At 36.9% G+C, this 18,726-nt stretch overlaps 1 protein-coding gene and 1 pseudogene across 2 annotated transcripts in view; one reads left to right on the top strand and one right to left on the bottom strand.

The window, feature by feature from the left end:
• ITGA4 (integrin subunit alpha 4) overlaps positions 1-18,726 on the bottom strand; it is a 96,691-nt gene that overhangs the window by 18,434 nt on the left and 59,531 nt on the right. For both annotated transcript variants that reach the window (XM_069068568.1, XM_069068569.1), the window contains 6 exons: positions 14,708-14,857; positions 10,963-11,039; positions 3,465-3,615; positions 2,022-2,117; positions 1,199-1,278; positions 734-823 (listed from right to left, as the gene is read on the bottom strand). In XM_069068568.1, coding sequence (XP_068924669.1) covers positions 734-823; positions 1,199-1,278; positions 2,022-2,117; positions 3,465-3,615; positions 10,963-11,039; positions 14,708-14,857 — 644 coding nt within the window. The remainder of the gene's footprint in view (positions 1-733; positions 824-1,198; positions 1,279-2,021; positions 2,118-3,464; positions 3,616-10,962; positions 11,040-14,707; positions 14,858-18,726) is intronic.
• Positions 15,392-16,309, top strand: LOC138146575 (nuclear transport factor 2 pseudogene; annotated as a pseudogene).

Raw genomic sequence — 18,726 nt, 5'->3', positions numbered from 1 at the left:
GTGTGTGTGTGTGTGTGTGTGTGTGTGTGTGTGTGTGTGTGTGTGTGTGTATCTGTGATGCACCTCTTTGGTAGTCAGTGAAACCTGTGGACCCCTTCTCAGAATAATGTTTTTCAATGCATAAAATGAATAGAACTACAAAGTAAATATACTGAAATAAATTATTAGAATATAAATTTGTCAATCTCAAGTTAAGAACCTGTGATTAAAAAAAAAACATACTGAAATCTTGGGAAATTAGGAAAGTCTCAGCTCCTGTGTGTTATCTATAAAGTCAGCAGGTTCCCAGGAGTCAAAGGGTAGAAGACAGACACCCTGCTTAGAGCAGTTCTTAGAATCTCCCACCCTGGTAAGAAGGTATACTATACTTCTCACATTCATGATCAGTGTGAAAGTAGCCTCTCCACTAAAGGTAGTGAGAAGGAAACAAGGAAGACTGGTCATGGTTCACTCTATTGTTTCAGTGGCGCGGCTAAGATGTCTCTGCTATGAGGCTGCTGGGATTCCTACGAGTACTAATTGGTCCTAGATAGGCACTATGAGAAATTTGCTATAGTAGTAAATATGTACTGAACTGAAAATGTAAGTAACTGTGCAAGGGCTGATAACTCCAAAAGGGATTATGTCAAGGAGAAAAATGAACCAGTGATTTTTAATCTCAAATAAAATATAGATAGGGCAGTTGACAAAGGATTAGCTTTCAGACTAAAGTAATGGTTCATTATTGACTTACCCGTGAACATTTAATGTAATCTCATACTTCAGTGGTATCATTAAAGTCATACTGTTATCCAACAGACTGTCTGTGTCCCATTCGTTTTCACTAGAGAATCAAATATAAAATACCCTATTAGAATTCTTCAAACACAACATATTTTATCTAAAAAGAATTAATTATATACAACATGTATCTTGTGGGGTTTGTTTAAATAACACTTTTTTATTAATTACAGATGTGACAGCAAGAAATTATTTTTATAATGGGGTTGACAAGAATTTCTTCAAGTTATTTAAATATTCTCTGATTTTTTGGTTCATTGAGCTTCCTGATAGATTATATAATTAAGAATATTCTCTTACTGACCCATAATGATATACAAGTGTCATACTCCCTATGTCTCTGTGCCCACAACCCTAGCCCTAAAATGCTGCAGATACTTTTCACTAAGCACAACAGTGATTTTCAAATAAAATTTACCAGGTAGCATTCATTGTAATGGTGAGGTCATCTTCTGCTTTGCTAAGTGAGCTTGCATCCAGGAGAAAACTAACATCTTCCTATACAAAACACAGAAATGTTGAGTAAGCAATTTTCCACATTCCAATAGTTGGGGATGGTGTGAAAGGAAAACATAGAGAAAGAAAGACATTAAATACATTGAATAAACTTTTCTCATCTAAACTAAAATTTTCTTCTCATTCATTTGATTTTCTCAGTTATGTGGAACATAGAACAGACCTTTTGTCATTTTCAATATTGCCTTTATATGGTACATGGTAAATGGCATGTTTAATAGCAACTTCAAGTACACAAAACTTTGTGAGAAAACATTCATAAGCAAGACCTAAACTCATAGTGATAGCAAAAGAGTCCTGCAGAATATCAGCTTTAGAAGATGAGACATTCTAAGAGCTTGGAAGAAACATGAATCCTGTTGTTCAACAACAGTAAATAAAGTATGTAGCAGAAAAAAGGCAACTACTGAAGTATTTTCAAAATCCCATCTGTCAAAGCCCAAAAATTATACTATCTTCAGCAAACACACACACACACACACACACACACACACACACACACACAGTAAAGGAAGAATGTTTTATTAAATCTCTCACAACCTAAGCATGCAGTAAAGAATCTTAAACAGTGAATTTTCATGAGTTTAATCAGAATTTCAAAGTTTTCAAGTCCATAAGAATCTGATCAGTTTTTCTTTTGCTATTTTCATACCAAAGTATTGTAATTACATTGTTTTTATGCCTATATTGCATATAGGACCCGAAAGCCAAAAGAAAAAGTTTACCTTTGATAGATGATCCACGTATATACGGCCGATCCTGCAAGCAAGTTTCACAACACCCAAATTGTCTGTTACTTTACAATATACTTGTTTCTCTTCCTAATATTAGGGAGGAAAATCATAACAGAGGATGACTTTAGTTTGTTAAAGCTCTTAATGATTCTTTTATAAAAGCATATAATTGAATAATTTTTATCTTTCCTAAAAGGTCATTTCCTGTTTAGTTTGAGTACTAAATGAAAAACAAAAACCTGAACTCCCTTGCTTCCTGCTAGACACTGCCCAGTTTTCTGTTCTCCTCCCCACACACACATGAAAAAGATTCCGAATTCTCTAATCTAGTGGTTCACTTTTATGTGATACCCTGCACATTTACAGGTCCAGATCTTGGTGATAGTTTATGGAATGGGACACAAAGAACATCTCCCTTGTCAGTCAGTCACTGTGTCTGGGCTGTAGTTGTGAGAAAGGAAAATATGCTCACGACTCTTCATACCCTGTTTTAAAATAATGAAGATCTAAAACCCTGGTTACTTGGAGCTCCCATGATATGAATATGTCACTAATATTAATATTAACATTTGTTTTGATATTTTAGGTCAGACTATTTGCAGGCTTAGCCCTTTGTATTGAGTTTTTAATCCTTGCCCAGAACTCTTTGATAAATCAAGCACTTCAGAAGGGGTAAAGCTAAGGATCTATGGATCCACAATTCAGATGGTTGAGTATTGTCAGTCTTGACCTTAAAAAGTCTTTTCTTTTACCTCGGTTCTAGCAGTGAGGGCCCTTGTCTTGCCCACTGTGACCAAAGCCACTGCTGCAGTCTCAGTAATTAGTCCCCATCTTGCTTTCCTTTGCTTGCATTCTTGTCTTGGCATTCTACCTTGTAGCCCAACACAAGATCATGGTCATATCTTGTTCTTATCAGACCTCTCAGGGATTTGACCCCCACTCCCAAATCACAATTCTTATGCCTTGAACTATGTCACCTGTTAGCGTCCATGTGTCTGGCTAGTGTCCTACCAGAATATCACCAGACTGCCCTGATGCAGGCAATCTGTGAGTTTCATCCACCTATGCAGACATCCACCTACTATCTCCAACTAGACCTCACTGAGGCCAACCACCTACTTGTCCAGATTTCTACTGCTCTCTTGTTATGTTTTCTGGATATCTCTCCTATCTGTTTTTAACTTCCTCTTAGCTTCCTTTGCTGAGGCCTTCTCATACAGCCTTTTCTACTTTGTCAAGCTCAGATACTGACATAGTTCTGGAGTAGCTAAAACATGAACCTGAATTTTTTTTCCAAGTCCTTGGAAATATTAATTGTACTCTTAAGTTAAGAACCAGTAGGAGACAAGATACATGCCATGCTGTGATCTTAACTGGAAAACTCATAGTAAAAATTTAAAGAAGAATCCATGTACTTTGTAATTCAATACTTACCAGATCTAAAATTTTAATGAAGTAAAGACCTTTGGGTAAATGAATGTGTAGAACTGTATCATATGCATCATCTCCAGCATTAGTCAATGAAACATTCAACATTAAAGTCTTCATACTTCCAACTGCAAGATAATTTTTATTTTCGTGTGGCCTAAAAACAAATGAATATTAATTGGTTCCATTTTTAAAGAGAATTAAAATCCTATCACCTAATATTTACCTTAATCATTGATATGAATTAATTTAGGGAAAATATTCTGGTGGCAAAACAATGATGAATATGGAATATTGTTAGGCACAAAACCCTATAATCAAAAAGCCTTACATCAGCTAAATTTGCAAACTGATATAACAGATCTGTCAGTAAGCAAAAGTTTTCAGTGGATGAAATTAAGCCAGTTCATTTTTCACTTACTTTTCCACTCAATAGTCTTTTTAATTTCTGAATTTCTTTTAACATTAGGAAATATATCTCTTCTGAAGAAACTGGTAAATTAAAACTCTCAAATGTACTCTATGGCCATAACTATAATAATAAAATAGTAGCTAATATTTATATAGCATTTTAAGATTTACAAAGTGCTTCATATATATTTTCTCATTCTATTCCCCACAACAACCCTACAAAGTTTGTAGATGAGGAAATTGAGACTAAGAGAGGTTGAACAACTTACCCAGGGCCACACAGCTTTGAGTCTAATTGGAACTCAGATACTGCTAACTTTCAAGTCTAGCACTCTATCCATACATCTGCCCCCCAGCTGCCTCAAACAGATGTGCATATATACATGTATGCATATCTTCACTCCTTACTCTCCAGCTCAAGCATTCCTCCCTCCTCCCAAGATGCCTTCTCATCCTGAAGATACCTCCACCCTGCCACGTGTTCTTTTGACTGCTGAGCTCCTGGCCTGGATAACCATTTTGTCAGATGCCCAGAGCATGTTCACTTCACTCTTGGCTCCAATCCTTACTCTTGAGACTTTTCTATCTTCTCCCTAGCAAACTTGCCACTGTTTTGGGCACCCTTCCATCACCCTTTTCCAGTTCCCTTTATGTAATAAATGCTTTATCTATCTATTAACCATACACGCCTATTCTCCTATACATATTACTAAATCAACTGCTTACTTATCAGTATTATAACAACTGTGATCTAATAAACAGGTCATATAACACTTCAGAAGTTTAAAAAAATAATAATAAAACTCCCTTTCACAGGGCCTACAACATTTTAACTTCGACCTAATTTCTTAAGAGATGCTCTAGAAATGCCATTTTTAAAGGATGACAAATGATATTGGAAAGAATCATTTCACTTATTTTAATTAGTATAACATTAAAAATCCCACATCCTATAGAATAAAGTAAATTATAGCCAGAATTAGCTGCAGAATAAATGCACAAGCAAAAATCAAACTTAAATACAACCCACTCTGGAGTAGTCTATAATACAAGCTCTGTTCTAAAATACATTTTCATTCTGCTTAATCCTCCTGTTTCAGCTTTAAAGGGTGAAACAATTCATCCTCTGAAGCTGCGAGTAGAGAAAATTCTCAACTGGCAGTTCCTGAATCCTTAGGGAAGGGGAACAGGGAGCAGGTGAGGAAGCATGTGAAGGAAAGCCTCCACCTTGGTTCACTGTCAATAGAATATACTGTACAAAAATAATCACTTAAAGCTCCAATACATATATATGAAAAAGCCTATAGCTATCACTTCAGAGTGAAGGGAGCAGATTAAGCAAGAGCCGCACTGTGGCCCCAATTCTTGGTAAAGGGCTGTGAATCTGACTCTTCTTTGCAAGCCTTTGTCTTGCAGAGCTGCTGCTGCTGCGTGGAGGGGGTCAGTGAAATAGGATGGAGGGAATGTGAGGGGGGCATCAGAGCCTCCCAATTTCCCCTCCTGGTATGTAATCATGTTACAAATGAAGGAACCTATGAGGTTCTAAAAGTAAACTTTCATTTGACATTAAAGTTTAATTAAGACTTGTGGAAGAGCTGCCTAGAAATAGACATTTATAAAATATTCTGGCTGCTAACCAAAGCATTAGTCACTGAACACCTTTGGGAAAGAAGTTGGCACTTAGACAAACAGCAGAAGGTGAAAGCGCTGCATAAACAGCGGGCTTCCAAGACAACAGCAAATTAAAGAAAAACACAATGTTAACATTTCAGGAGCCGGAGCCTTGGTTTCCTTTACATTTTTTAAGCTATTTTATCACATTACCATAATTACTCTTCTATCCATCCTTTTTTGTCCTACATCTTCCTGCATCTTGATTCATTAACAAGAATCCATCAGAAAGATGCCCACCAGCTTACTCCAGGAGATACAATAAAGCACCAGGTGCACATCTGGGAGTGTGACAAAGCCACACTCAAGCTTTTCCCTGGTAATCATATTTCATTCTTCATTAAAACATGCATAATGCATACTTGAAATTTACCAAGCCAACTAGAATCCTAGTAGTTTAAACAAAGCAAGGTACTGTGTACATACAGAATCATAACTTAATAAGTACAGGGTTCAGGTGGGGGTTAGGGAGAAAAAGAGGGAGATGGATTTCTGCCCTCCTATCTTTCAACTACTCTGAGCTGAATGAATGGAATGGAAGTCTTATTTGGAAAGAAATGTTCCCTGAGCTTTTGTATAATGAATATGCACTGTCTAGACAAAACAGATTAGTACTTCACAGCTAAATAGTTTTTAATCAAGATACTAAGACAAAAGGTAATGTTAGGTGATACTTCACACTTGTCTATGTCAAGGTATACAACACATTTATTTGAGTTAAAAAAAAGTCCTGACTCTTGGGCTCAAAAGACTTGAGCTATAGTAAAATATGTGCGCCCATATTTTCTTTGTATTTTATTGCTGACTGTAAACAAGCAGCGTATATGAAGAGAGATCTGCTAAGTGGAGTGAGTTAGCTGAGATTTGGGAGGGCATTTTGTTGAGGGAAGGTTGTATGTACTCAATGGAATCCCTTGTACAGTCAAAAAAGAGGAGGATAGAAAAGCATGGAGCAGGAGGATTTTTATGTTTAGTCAGATTTGTCTCCTGCCTGCATGGCTCAGAGTCATTCTTTTGGCCGCCCTCCACTTCTATCTCCTCATCAGAAGTGGGGAAAGTGTCCTGCAATGGGGAGCACACCAAGTTTTGGAGTCAGAGCCCAGTCTCTGCCCAGCTCTGTACCTACTACCAGTGTGACTTTGGGCAAATCACCTAACTTCTCTAGCCCTTACCTTCCTCAGATGGAAAATGAAAGGGGTGAGCTAGATGGCCTCTGAGGTCCCTTCTACATGTTTGGCCCTCAAAAACTATCCAGGGAAAGCTTATCTTCTTCCCTCTTTTAGCACAGAGAGCTGCCATCAAAGGGTTTAGTGCTGTATAGTCCCCACAGAACACTCGATTTTTAGTGGTACTGATTTGCGTACTAATATCTGCTCCTGAATTTATAATTTTAGTCACATAGCATTCAGTCATCTCTCTTTGACAACTGAAAACTTTCTAAAGGTAGTTCATCACATGTACAAGGTAGATATTCAGTAAGAAGGCTCAATTTAATCAAGGAGTGAGTTATAGGGCATTACAGTTGTAAAGCATACAATGTGGGAAGGGGATCAGCATTTATATAACACCTACTATGTGCCAGATGCTGTGCTAATATCTTTTTACAGATATCTCATTTGATACAATATTAAGCCCACTTCTGATGTCTTCCAGAACAGATACTCTTCACTGAGTAAATACATTTGCCTAAACCAGGTTTATGGCTGTGGGGCACATAAATATCATTAGTGCCCATGGAGTTATATTTAAAAGGATGTGTGGAACATATGGCTTCAATTTCATCCTCTTTCGGGGAGAGGGGGAATGTAGAAAGGGTCTGCTGGCTTTGTGGGATAAAAGCACTTGTATAAAACATGGTATAATTTACTGAACATGCAAAGCATTCTGTCAGAGCCCTTCTAGAAATCAATTAGAATCTCTTCCATGAAAACACCTCAAATCAGTGTCCAGTGACTAACAGAAGTGAGTAGTTAAGCTAAAAAATAACACAAAAGCTATAGAGCTTCCTGCTTTTATACCAGCCATACATGGTAGTACTTAGTGACCTTAAAACACTGATACACTAAACAATATATTAGCATCATCCTTCCCACAGAATCACAAAATAAACCATGATCATATATTATTTCAGAGATTATGGGATTTAGAGTTGGAAGAGATGCTAAAGAAATAGCCAATGAACTCGTAAAATAATGCTTATTATTTCGCAGCAGTGCTAAACTAAGAGAGTTTTATTGTGTTATATAAATATTCCAAGAGAAATGTTTTATCATTTAAAATTATCTAGGACTTAAACTCAAGTTATGTGGTCTGGCTATTAAGAAAAAAAATATGCTTAATTAAGTTTGGAATAAATGCAGAGATTAGATGTTCCAATAAAAGTGTTTTCATTCTTTAGATATGAAGCATTATTATTGTTTGTATTTTCATATTCTGTATTTCAAAACCCTATTCATTTGTAGAGCAATTAGAAGGATTTCATTCAAGAATGCCAAAGATGATTAAAGGATAGAGTGACTTAGAAGAAAGATGAGGGGAAAAAAAGACCGAACACAAAGCAAAGCAAAGAATTTCTAAACCCAGCTGTTCTTGCCAAAGATCAGTAGAAGCTGAAAATATAAAGCAGATAAAATGCTGATGAAAGAGGCAAAATGGAAAGAGAAAGTTTGGAAATTATTCATTCATTCAAATACTTAGATTGTATATTATGTGTGAGGCATTGAGAATATAGAGCAGTTTTCACTGGAACCGAATACTGTATTTTGCCAATCTGTATAATTGAGGAATAAACTCCAACAATTATCTGTGCAATGAGCTGAGTTTCCTTGGCACAGAAATGGCAAGATACTTAAGGTTACATAGGCCTGGCTTAAGTGAAAGAGAATTAATTTAGAGAAAAAGAAAATTAAAGCTAAATATCACAACATTTTTAATGGCATGCTTGAAAGTACTATCAATATAAGTATCATCAAGAACAGAAATGAAACAAACATGGAGAGAAGTACATATAAGGAATAATCAAACATGACATGGAATGCAACCCATGATTAAACATATTAAATTACTCAGGTAGGTTTCCCCAATCTAAATTCTTTGCTTCTGAACAGAGATAGCAACCTGAACAAATACATTTCCACTGTTCTGCAACTACAGAATATTCTAATCTTTGTGAAAGACATGTGAATCATCTTGAATTTCTGAATAATTAGGATCTATTTAAAACAGTAAGGGTTTTTTTTTTTTTGGTGAGGTTGCAAAAAGATGGATCTTAAGGTCTGGGTGGATATTTACAGATTCCCCTATACTCCATACCTCAAATCAGGTACCAAAGGCCCCAGTTAACCATGTCAGGCAGAAGCCCCTTTCTAATCCCCCATCCAACTTAGAACCAGAAGTCCAAGCTATGCAGAGTTGTTGCCTCAAACCTAGTCTAGCCTGTACTCTACAGCCCAAACTGACCAGATCTTACCAGGAACTGGTAGAGAGGTGTAAGGGTTATGGGATTTAAAGATCTTCCATGCCCAAGGCTAAACAGAATGTTTTCCTTTGCCTATATCTCTCTTAGATCTCATCTTCCCAATGGTTGTGAGTCTAACTCTCTGTCTTGTCACTATGCTCTCCAGATACCTGGGCACTCCCATGTGACCTGCCCCTATGCCCTAAGAATCAGGGGCTTTTCTATCTGAACTCTCCAGTCTTATCTCTCCTAGCTCCTTGAAAGCAGAGATTGTCTCACTTAAAAAGCTCTTGCTTGATACTCCTATCTATTGTCTCTGATCCTATCTCTCCCCAGCTTTTCGCCTAAACTCCTTGAGAAAGCTGTATACACTTAGGGCTTCTACTTCCTCTCTTCCCTCTGCAAACTGCTTTCTAAGCTCATTAATTAAAACTGCTCTCTCCAGAGTCACTGATTATCTCAAACTGAATGGCCTTTTGTCATTCTTCATCATTCCTGACCTTTCTGCAATCTTTGACACTTGGTCACATTGGACACACTCTATGAGGGTATCTAGGTTTTCATGACATTACCTTTTCCTCATTCTCTATCTACCTTTCTAACTTCTACTCAGTCTTCTCTGCAGGATCAGGTCACACTCACTAATCATGTATGCAACCCTACCCCAGGCTCTGTCCTGCCCTTTTCTTTTCTCTGTATTATCTCATTTGGTGATCTCATCAGCTCCCGTAGGTCCAATGATCATTTTTTTTTGCAGCTGATTCACAGATCTACTTTAATCTAACCTTAATCTCTCCTAACTTCCAGTCTTGCATTGCCAAATGCCTTTTGGGCATATCGAATTTATGTCCTATAGTCATCTCATGCTCAACATGTGCAGAACACAACTTATATTTTCCATGAAACCCTCCCTTCTTCCCAGTGTTTGAGGAAGGCAACCCCCATCTTCCCAGTCACCTAGGCTCACAAACTTAGTGTCGTCCTCAACTCCTTATTCTCACCCCTATGCTATCCAATTGTTACAAAGTCTTGTCTCTACTTTTACTATTACCATATATATTTTATTCTCTTCATTTACACAGTTTCACTCTGGTTCAGGCCCTTACCACCTCTCACTTGAACTATTGCACAGCCTTCTAATTGGCGTCCTTGCCTCAAATCGTGGCCCCCGTCCTTCTATTCATCCTTCACTAACCTGCCATAGTGATCTTCCCAAATGATTTCTGAGCAGGGTACTCTGCCTCCCTCCCCCAACACATGTGCATATGTGCATACACACACACAGTGAATTCTACACACAATGAACTTACACTATCATGACAATCAGCAGGACAGTGACCCAGCTAAAGTTCTACTTTTCTCAGTCCCCTTTAGGGCTAATGTCTTCCCTTTGTTGGTTTTCTCCAATTTATACTTTGTATCTTGCTTGGGAAGCTAGGTGGCACAGTAGATAGAGGGGTCATGAAGATTCATCTTTGTTGAGTTGGAATCTGGCTTCAAGCACTTACAGTGTGACGTCTGGGAAAGTCACTTAACCCTGTTTGCCTCAGTTTCCTCAACTGTAAAATGAGCTGAAGGAAGGAAATGGCAAACCACTCTAGTATCTTTGCCAAGAAAACCCCCAACTGGGATCACAAAGAGTCAAATATGATTGAAACAACTGAAGGTCCACAACGACAAATACCTTGCTCATACATGGTGGTTCATTGATTGTCTTCTCAATTACACTGAGATCTCCTTAGAAGCAAAGACTCTCTTATCCTTTTTGCTACATCCCCATCATAGACCTAGCCCATAGTAGCCACTTGATATGACCAAAAACAAATGACCATGTTTACAGAGAACTTCAGTGTATTCTAAGTCTTCAGAAAATTCATAATTTTGGTGTGGAATTGTCTGAAATATTTATTTAATCAGACACTCCAAACTCTGACAGTGATCAACCATAATACTTATAATACTTACTTTGGAAATCCAATTTTTGCAGACAATTGTAAATCAGCAGAACAATTTTCACGGCTACAAAACCTTGCAAAGGTTATCTGAAAAGACAATATAAGAAAAGCAATTAATGGCCTGATATCAATTTTGGGATCTTCAATAAAGTACCTAGAGATCAGTGCTTGACCTAATGCTATTTAATTTTTTAAACTTTAATCAATAACTTGACAAAAAGTCTAAATGGCACACTTAAGAAATGTGTCAAATGTCTCAGGCTGGCAGCCATAGCTAATACTATGGATGTATAAAACAAACAAGCTAACAAAAAACACCAAACCTTGATGGGGCTAGAACATTTGAGTCAATCTGAGTAAGGTGAAATTTGAGAGAAATAACTGTCACCTTAAACTTAAGCAATGTAAAAGATCGGTATGACTAGACATGGATTCATCTAAACATATTAAGATTTTAGTGTACTGCAAACTTATAGTCAACAATGTGACAGCATTCAAGAGAGCCAATATAATCTTGTAAAATCAGTTTTTATTAATGTCTACTTTTGTACACTATAATTTTCCCCAGTATCCTTCCTCTTCCCCCTCCCAAAGAGCCATCTCATATAACAAATGGCATTTTTAAAGACAAAAAGAAAAAGAATCAGTATAACCGATCATTATATTGTAAGAAGTCTAAAACCATGTACAATGTACATTTGTGGACCTCCCACTTCTGGGAAGAAATGATGTGGGAGTGTATTCTCCTCCCTCTTCTTTCAAGCCATATTTGTTTATTATAATTTTCCCACTTTCATTTTTGACGTATGCATTTGTATGTATGTGGTGAACTAATGCAAAATTAATCTAAGAGAGGTATCCTAAGAATACTATTGTACTTTGTCCTGGTCAGAAGACACATTAGAGGTAGGTAGGGAATACTAGGCCTGACAACCAGGAAAATTTTGGTTTGAATCCAGCCTCAGATACTAGTGTATGTGTGTAAGACACTTGACCAATATCTGCCTCATTTTCATCAACTGGAAGATGGGGTTAATAATAGCACCTATCTCCTAGGGTGGTTGTAAAGATCAAATGAGATATTTGCAAAGTGCTTAGCAGACTGTCTGGTACATAGGAGGTGCTCCATAAATACTTTTGGTTTTGATTTAGATTATTTAATTCACTCCTGTTCGTTGCATTTTAGGAGACTAAAAAGTTGAAGGGTATCCAGAGGAAAGAACCAGGAAAAGAAGGTAAAGGACCTGGAATTCAGACCACATGGAACAGCCCAGGTGAAGAGGGATGCTTAGCTTGGAGAGAAGAATATATAGAAGGGACATGACAGCTGGCTTCAAGGATGAGGATTTAGGGATTAAACTTATTTGCTTCATCTTGGAAGGCAAAACTAACATCAATGTTTATAAGTTGGAAAAGGTAACTCTGGGCATCATGAAAGAAGAATATTTCTAGTAATTCAAGCTATCAAGTGGAATGGATTGCCTCAGGATGGTAGTTCCTTCCTGCTCACTTGATGTCTTCAAGCAAAGGCTCATGGGAGTTTGTTGCAGAGGGGATCCTTGTTCAATTATAAACAGGACTAGATGGTCTCAGAGTCCCTTCACAACCAGAAATGAGGTGATTCTACATAGGGTTCAATTCAGGAAGTTACTTATACTTACTTTTCAGAAGAAAACAGAAGTCAATAATAGGTCAAAAAAAGTGAAATTAATATACTGTACAGTAATTTATAATCCAATTCCCAATGAATTTCTTTTTATCTGTTGCAGTTCTCTTCTACCTGATTGATAGTATGAATATTTATTAAGTGACCACCATGAGCAAGTTTCTATGCTGGACATACAAAGAAAAAGATAACTCCTGCCCTCAAGGAATTTACTGTTTAATGGGGGAGATAACATGCAAACAACTATGCACAAACAAACAATATACAAGATAAAATAGGGATAATCAACACAAGGAAGGTGCTAGTATTAAGGGGAAGTGGGAGAGGGAAGGTGCTAGTATGAAGGGGAAGAGGTGTGATTTTAGCAGGGATTTGAAGGGAGTCAAAGAAGCCAAGAAGTGGAGATGAAGAGGGAATTTCAGATACAGAGGGCAGACAATGAAAATGCCTGGAGGCAAGAGAAAAGTCTAATGTGAAAAACAGCAAGAAAATGACATGTCATTCAATCATTGAGTAAGTATGTTCAAATTGGAGGAAGGGAGGTTGGAGCTTAACAAGTAAGAAGGCTTGGAAAGGGTATGTGGGAGGGAAGGTTTGAGGGCAGAAAACACAAAATGTAGGAAGAGTATTAGAGGAAAAGTGCAAAGAAATACAGTAATAAAGAGATAAAATGATGGTATAATGGAAAGCAATCTGCCTACCCTCTCCCGTGCAACACAGGAAGAAGTCAAGTTGCATTGTCTGAATATTTAATTGCTCACAAATTCTGCTTGCTTATAACATAGGGCGTCTATAATAAGGAAATGAACAAAACAAAAACTGCTAGTGCTTTGTCACTTGTATTTCCAACACAAGTTTTATGTTGATGATAAAGCAACTCTAAACTAACCTTAATAGGTAAAAGAAGCCCCCAGCAGAACTGGAGGGACTACCACCATGGAAAGTGTTGTTTTTTATGTTTGTTTGTTTGTTTGTTTTCTTTGCTTGTTTGTTTTTATTTCAAATCAATACAATTAAGTATTTACCACTAGGCTGGACCTTGTCGCATTGTTTCAGTGACTATACTATGAATCAGTGTATTTTATTAAGTTGAGCTCATAGTCAGACAAGTCTGACACTCAAATGTCTCCTCAGATATGTGGGCAAGTTTAATCTCTCTGGACCTCGGTTTCCGTTTATTGTAAAATGAAGGTGTTGAATTCTATGATCTCTAAAGAGCATTCCAGCTCTAAAATAACCTGCAGAGCTTATGTTGTTTTTGTGGCATTGGCAGCTGGGGATAAATATGGTCTATACAATCTCTTGAGGTCCCTCAAATTCTATGATTCTTGTACCATGAAAGATATTACAATTAATGCCATTGTTCTGCCCAAATATATTCAGCTGGCTCTTTCTGTAGTTGAAGAGTAAAGGCTGAAATGAAATGATTACAACCAATAAAGACATTGTTCATGGTACAAAATAGGGTAAGCAATGAATGTAGGGAGCTTAACATCAGACTCATTTCAAAAAGCAATTTGTACAGAGATGGAAACATAACATGAAACTGAAAAACAGGAATTACTGAGTAATAGAATCATATGACTACATAAAGCAACAGAACCCAACAAGGGATCTGTTAACCCAGAGCAGTTTATGTCCCTAGGTATATTGTATGTGTGAGCTCCTGGCATTTTGTGTAAGCAAATAATTCTAACACATAAAAGGTGTCACTTTGATTCTTTTTGTTAACCTATTCTTCATAGGAAAGAGTAAATAGAAAACTGCCATACACATATCATATATTTAATGTATTTTCTAAAAAAAAAAAAAAACAAAACCCCAATCCATACCATATAAAAAAGGGATAGGAAAAGAATAGGCATAAAAAAAAGAGAAAGGAAAATTTAAAGTGGTTCCTGTAAACATCTATTTTTTGTATCTATACTTTTTGTAAGGACAGCATCAGTAAAACGGCAAGATATGAATTATTATATACAGATTTTTTTAAAGGAAGAGCTTACATAAAAGAATTCCTCATTATTTTATGTTACATGAAATTCCTAAAAGTTTCAACTAAAAAAGTGAAAGTAAAGGGAAACATTCCAACCTTTTCTTTAATTATGTCTTTTTCTTTCTTCTGCTGAAGAATTGGTTGAAGTGGTGAAAATTCGTCAGTGATGCTTTTACTGATCATGTGATGCCCAAGATGATAAGCTGCTTCAACATGAATTGGAGAGAGGATATCCCTTATATCTTTCTAAGAAAATTGGAAATTTTATTAATTACTCACTTAATAAACATGCAAACACAACAGAAAACTCAAACCACAAGAATTTTTTTTCCTGTACAAAAGGTACAATAAGCAGAATACAGGGAATCCAGATATTTTCTTTCCATTTCTTTTTTTTGGAGGGGGGAAGGCAAAGCAGTAGGGGTTAAGTGACTTGCCCAAGGTCATACACCTAGTAAGTGTCAGGTTTCTGAGGCTGGATTTGAACACAAATAGGTCCTCCTGACTCCAGGGCCGGTGCTGTATTCACTGCACCCCCTAGCTGACCCTCCATTTCTTTTCCAAAACTTTTTTTTTAACATAACTAAGATCAGGCACACTGTAATTCCTGCTACTGAGGTAGGCTGAGGCTAGTGAATACTTTGAGGTCGGGAAATCTGAACAGCAGTGGATTAAAGTTGATAGGCTGTCTACACTAAACCCAACATCAATACAGTAAACCACTGGGATTAGGGGGACCACCAGAGTGTACAAGAAGGAATTAAGAAGACTAGGTCAGAAATGGAACAGGTCAAAGCTCTACTTCTAACCAATAGTGGTACTGAATCCATGAGTTGTGTACTCCCAGGCTGGGCAAGATAGGGAGACCTAGTCTCAAAAACAAACATAACAAAACAAAACAAAATTTATGACTTCAAAATTAGAGATTATGTCATCTAGGTAGATAGTCAGTCCAGGACTGTGTTCAGTTGATACTACCACCACTGCTGCCATTATGCCACCCCATGAGGTTCTGCTGCTGGGTGAGGATCCAAAATATGGAGTAAGCTGATTTGGGAGCATATTGGATCCATCTTTGTGCAACACCACTGCCAGTCCCTTGATAATGATGGCAGCTAATTTACAGCAATATATGTTTATGCATCTTGCATTTCATGAGAAGGGTAGCAATTCAAAAGCAAAGAGAAATTATCTAGCCTTCCATTTTAGAAAAAACAACACAGTATCAGGGCACAGGACAACTAGCCCACCCTTGGCAGTTGTATACTATGTATGGTTGTGGAACAACTAAATTCTGATGAGAACCATCAAGGGATTCCTTTTTTTTCATTTCAAATATTTCTATTAATGAATATCAGTGATGCTTGGGTCTATACCAAGAACATGTCAAGCTAGTTCTGCACAACTTCGGCTAACCCCCTTCTTCTCCAGGCCCCCACAACGTTCCCTTCTCTCCCCTCTTCCTAATATTATCCACACACTCTCTCCCCCACAAACCCCTTAAAATACTCCAAATATCATATACAAGCCTACAAGTCCATGGTGGATGGCCATCATGGTGGTGGTGGTGTCACTGTTTGAGTGTGTTATACAAAATATTAAGTTACACTAGCTGACAGGAGAACTTTGTGTTGTTAACAGCAATACTTTAGAAAGACTAAGTAATATAAAAGGCTGTCCTTTGTTTCAATGTACTGATTAGTTGCTCTAGTAACTCAAAGAATTAAAGGAGAAAGCAGCAGCTGTGTGTGCAGCCTAGATATTGATTTGTTCAGATATTCCAATACCTCGTTATAAAATAAAATTATGAAAATTTTCTTAACAAAAAAGGCGATCATGCTATTTATATATTACTTCCCTTTCCATAGAAGGGAATACTACTGTAAAACTGGACGGATGGAGTAGGTCATCCACCTTTCTAAAGATGTTTCCTCTTTTCCAGAGGATTACAAATGATTTGCTCAAGTAGAATTCCATGTTAATTCTCCAGTCCAATTCTAGTGGTCTTTCCATTATTCTATGCCAACTAGAGAAGAGTGTCCATGACACCACATAGAATTTGATTTTGAGGAAGTGAAGAGAGTTTTATTCATAGGTATACCAATCTGATTTGATTGTTTTATTTTATAGAAAATCAAGTTGCTCCCTAATGGCCATTGTTGCCTATGATAACTGAATCATTTCAATGGGTAGAGGCATTCTCTGTTTTAAAATATACAAAATTCTTAACTGAGAAACTAAATGTCAAATCTTTCTCTAAACCTTATTGGATTCATTAAACAGCCTCCCTTGAGATCAATGAGGGTTTCCCAGAGCATCAAGACCATGATCAGGTTATGTATTCTTTTCCTCTATAAAGGACTGAATTAATGTAGTCTATTCCAAGTTCAAGTCAAAAGGGAATTCCTTAGAGATGATGAATCATCTGAATGTTCCTGACACTCCTGTTTGAGGATGGCATTTTGCTAAATGCATCAAACCCTAAAATGCTGTAGAATGTCTTAGATGGCATTCATATTTAAACACTCAGAAAGATTCTGTCTAACTATCCATTCTGGAAAAATGAAATTGATGAAGAATTCCAGTTGTCTACACAGTTAGACAAGTTAGCCAGTTAGATAAGCAAACACTGTGAATTGGGTCAGTAATAAAGGAAAAAAAGATAACATAAGAGATTGCCTTTGGCAAATTGGAAAGTTATTTTACTTGTACCAAACATCTCCTTGAAACAAAAACATTTTTTGTATATCTCAATATTCTACAGGTATTACATGGCTGTGAGTCATAGAGACTAAAGAACTCAAAATGAGTATCACCCAAAGTCAAGGGAGGGTTCGAATAAGCTATATCACATTGAATTTCAAGAGAGATGTTCGAGCAAAATCAACCTAACAAGGCCTAGAACAGGCTAAACATTTTAAATGGTGAGGTGCACCCATAGAAAGTATTGCAGCAATTTATAATTGCAAAACTAAATAAATAAAAGACATTACAAAGGAGAACCAAAGCAAATGATGTCATCAAGGATATGTATGAATAACAAAGATGATAAGCTGGTCACATGCTAGCAACAAAAGATGACTTATAGACTGCCCTAATACTCCACCGGTATCCTCACAACTTCATGTACTTTGGGTGAATATGCCTCACAACTTCATGTACTTTGGGTGAATATGCTGTAATGAAATTATTCGAGGTCAAAGACAAAAATCACAGGGAATAGGCAGATATGGATAAGCTGCCATCTGCAGGGAATGCCCACATTGATGACTTCACAGATCCATATGAATATTGAATATTTGAATTCCTAATTAAGTAATTTGGGTGGATGATTTCAATTGAATTAAGTTATCAATTTAATTAGATATCTGCTATATAGGCCCATGGGTCATAAGTCTAAAACCCAACTATGAGGGTCTCTAAATTTTATAAAACACAACCCAAGTTAAAAATCTAAGTGATCCCAAACCATGGAAGGGGAAGTTACAAATCAACAAGGACATATGTCTCTAGGCAGCTTCCATGGGAGCCTGGTAGGCAATATACAGCCCTCCTAACTCTGCTTTAGAATTATTACTATGTTACTAAAATTAGAAGTATTGCTATTGTAATATGTTTATAGAACTGGTCACAGCCTTAGCTGCCTTTACTATAGTTGCAATTTAAATTTAAATGCCTATTCTGACCCTCTACTTCTAAATTACAATATTTTAATTGAGAGGGTTTCTAATTTCAAAAGTGGATGTAATAAAAAAAAAAAAGATGGCAGTTCAATAAAGCCCACATGGAACATTAAAGAAAATAGGCTCAGGGGCTTTCAGTAGACTACATAGTTACTGAAAATGTAATTGGGGTTAACATTTATACTAGGGGAACTCTTCAGAGGAATGACATAAATTCATGTCATTATACTAAGACATAAACTTCTCACAGATTAGTGTCAGTAGGCCAGATTTTCGTGTCTCTCTCTCTCTCTCTCTCTCTCTCTCTCTCTCTCTCTCTCTCTCTCACAATAGAAGAGTAGAATTTGTTCTAATGTTAGTGAGTTAAGAATTTATTAAGTACCTATTATGTTGAGGACTTAAAGAAAGGCAAATGATAGTCCTTGCTCACAA

This window comes from Petaurus breviceps, unplaced genomic scaffold (genome assembly GCF_028583685.1).
Source record: "Petaurus breviceps papuanus isolate PSGF00001 unplaced genomic scaffold, PetGlider_PUasm1.0 90763, whole genome shotgun sequence".
NCBI classification, from domain to species: Eukaryota; Metazoa; Chordata; class Mammalia; order Diprotodontia; family Petauridae; genus Petaurus; species Petaurus breviceps.
The sequence above is the reverse complement of the archived record's forward strand: the minus strand, read 5'-3'. Positions and strand labels throughout refer to the sequence as shown.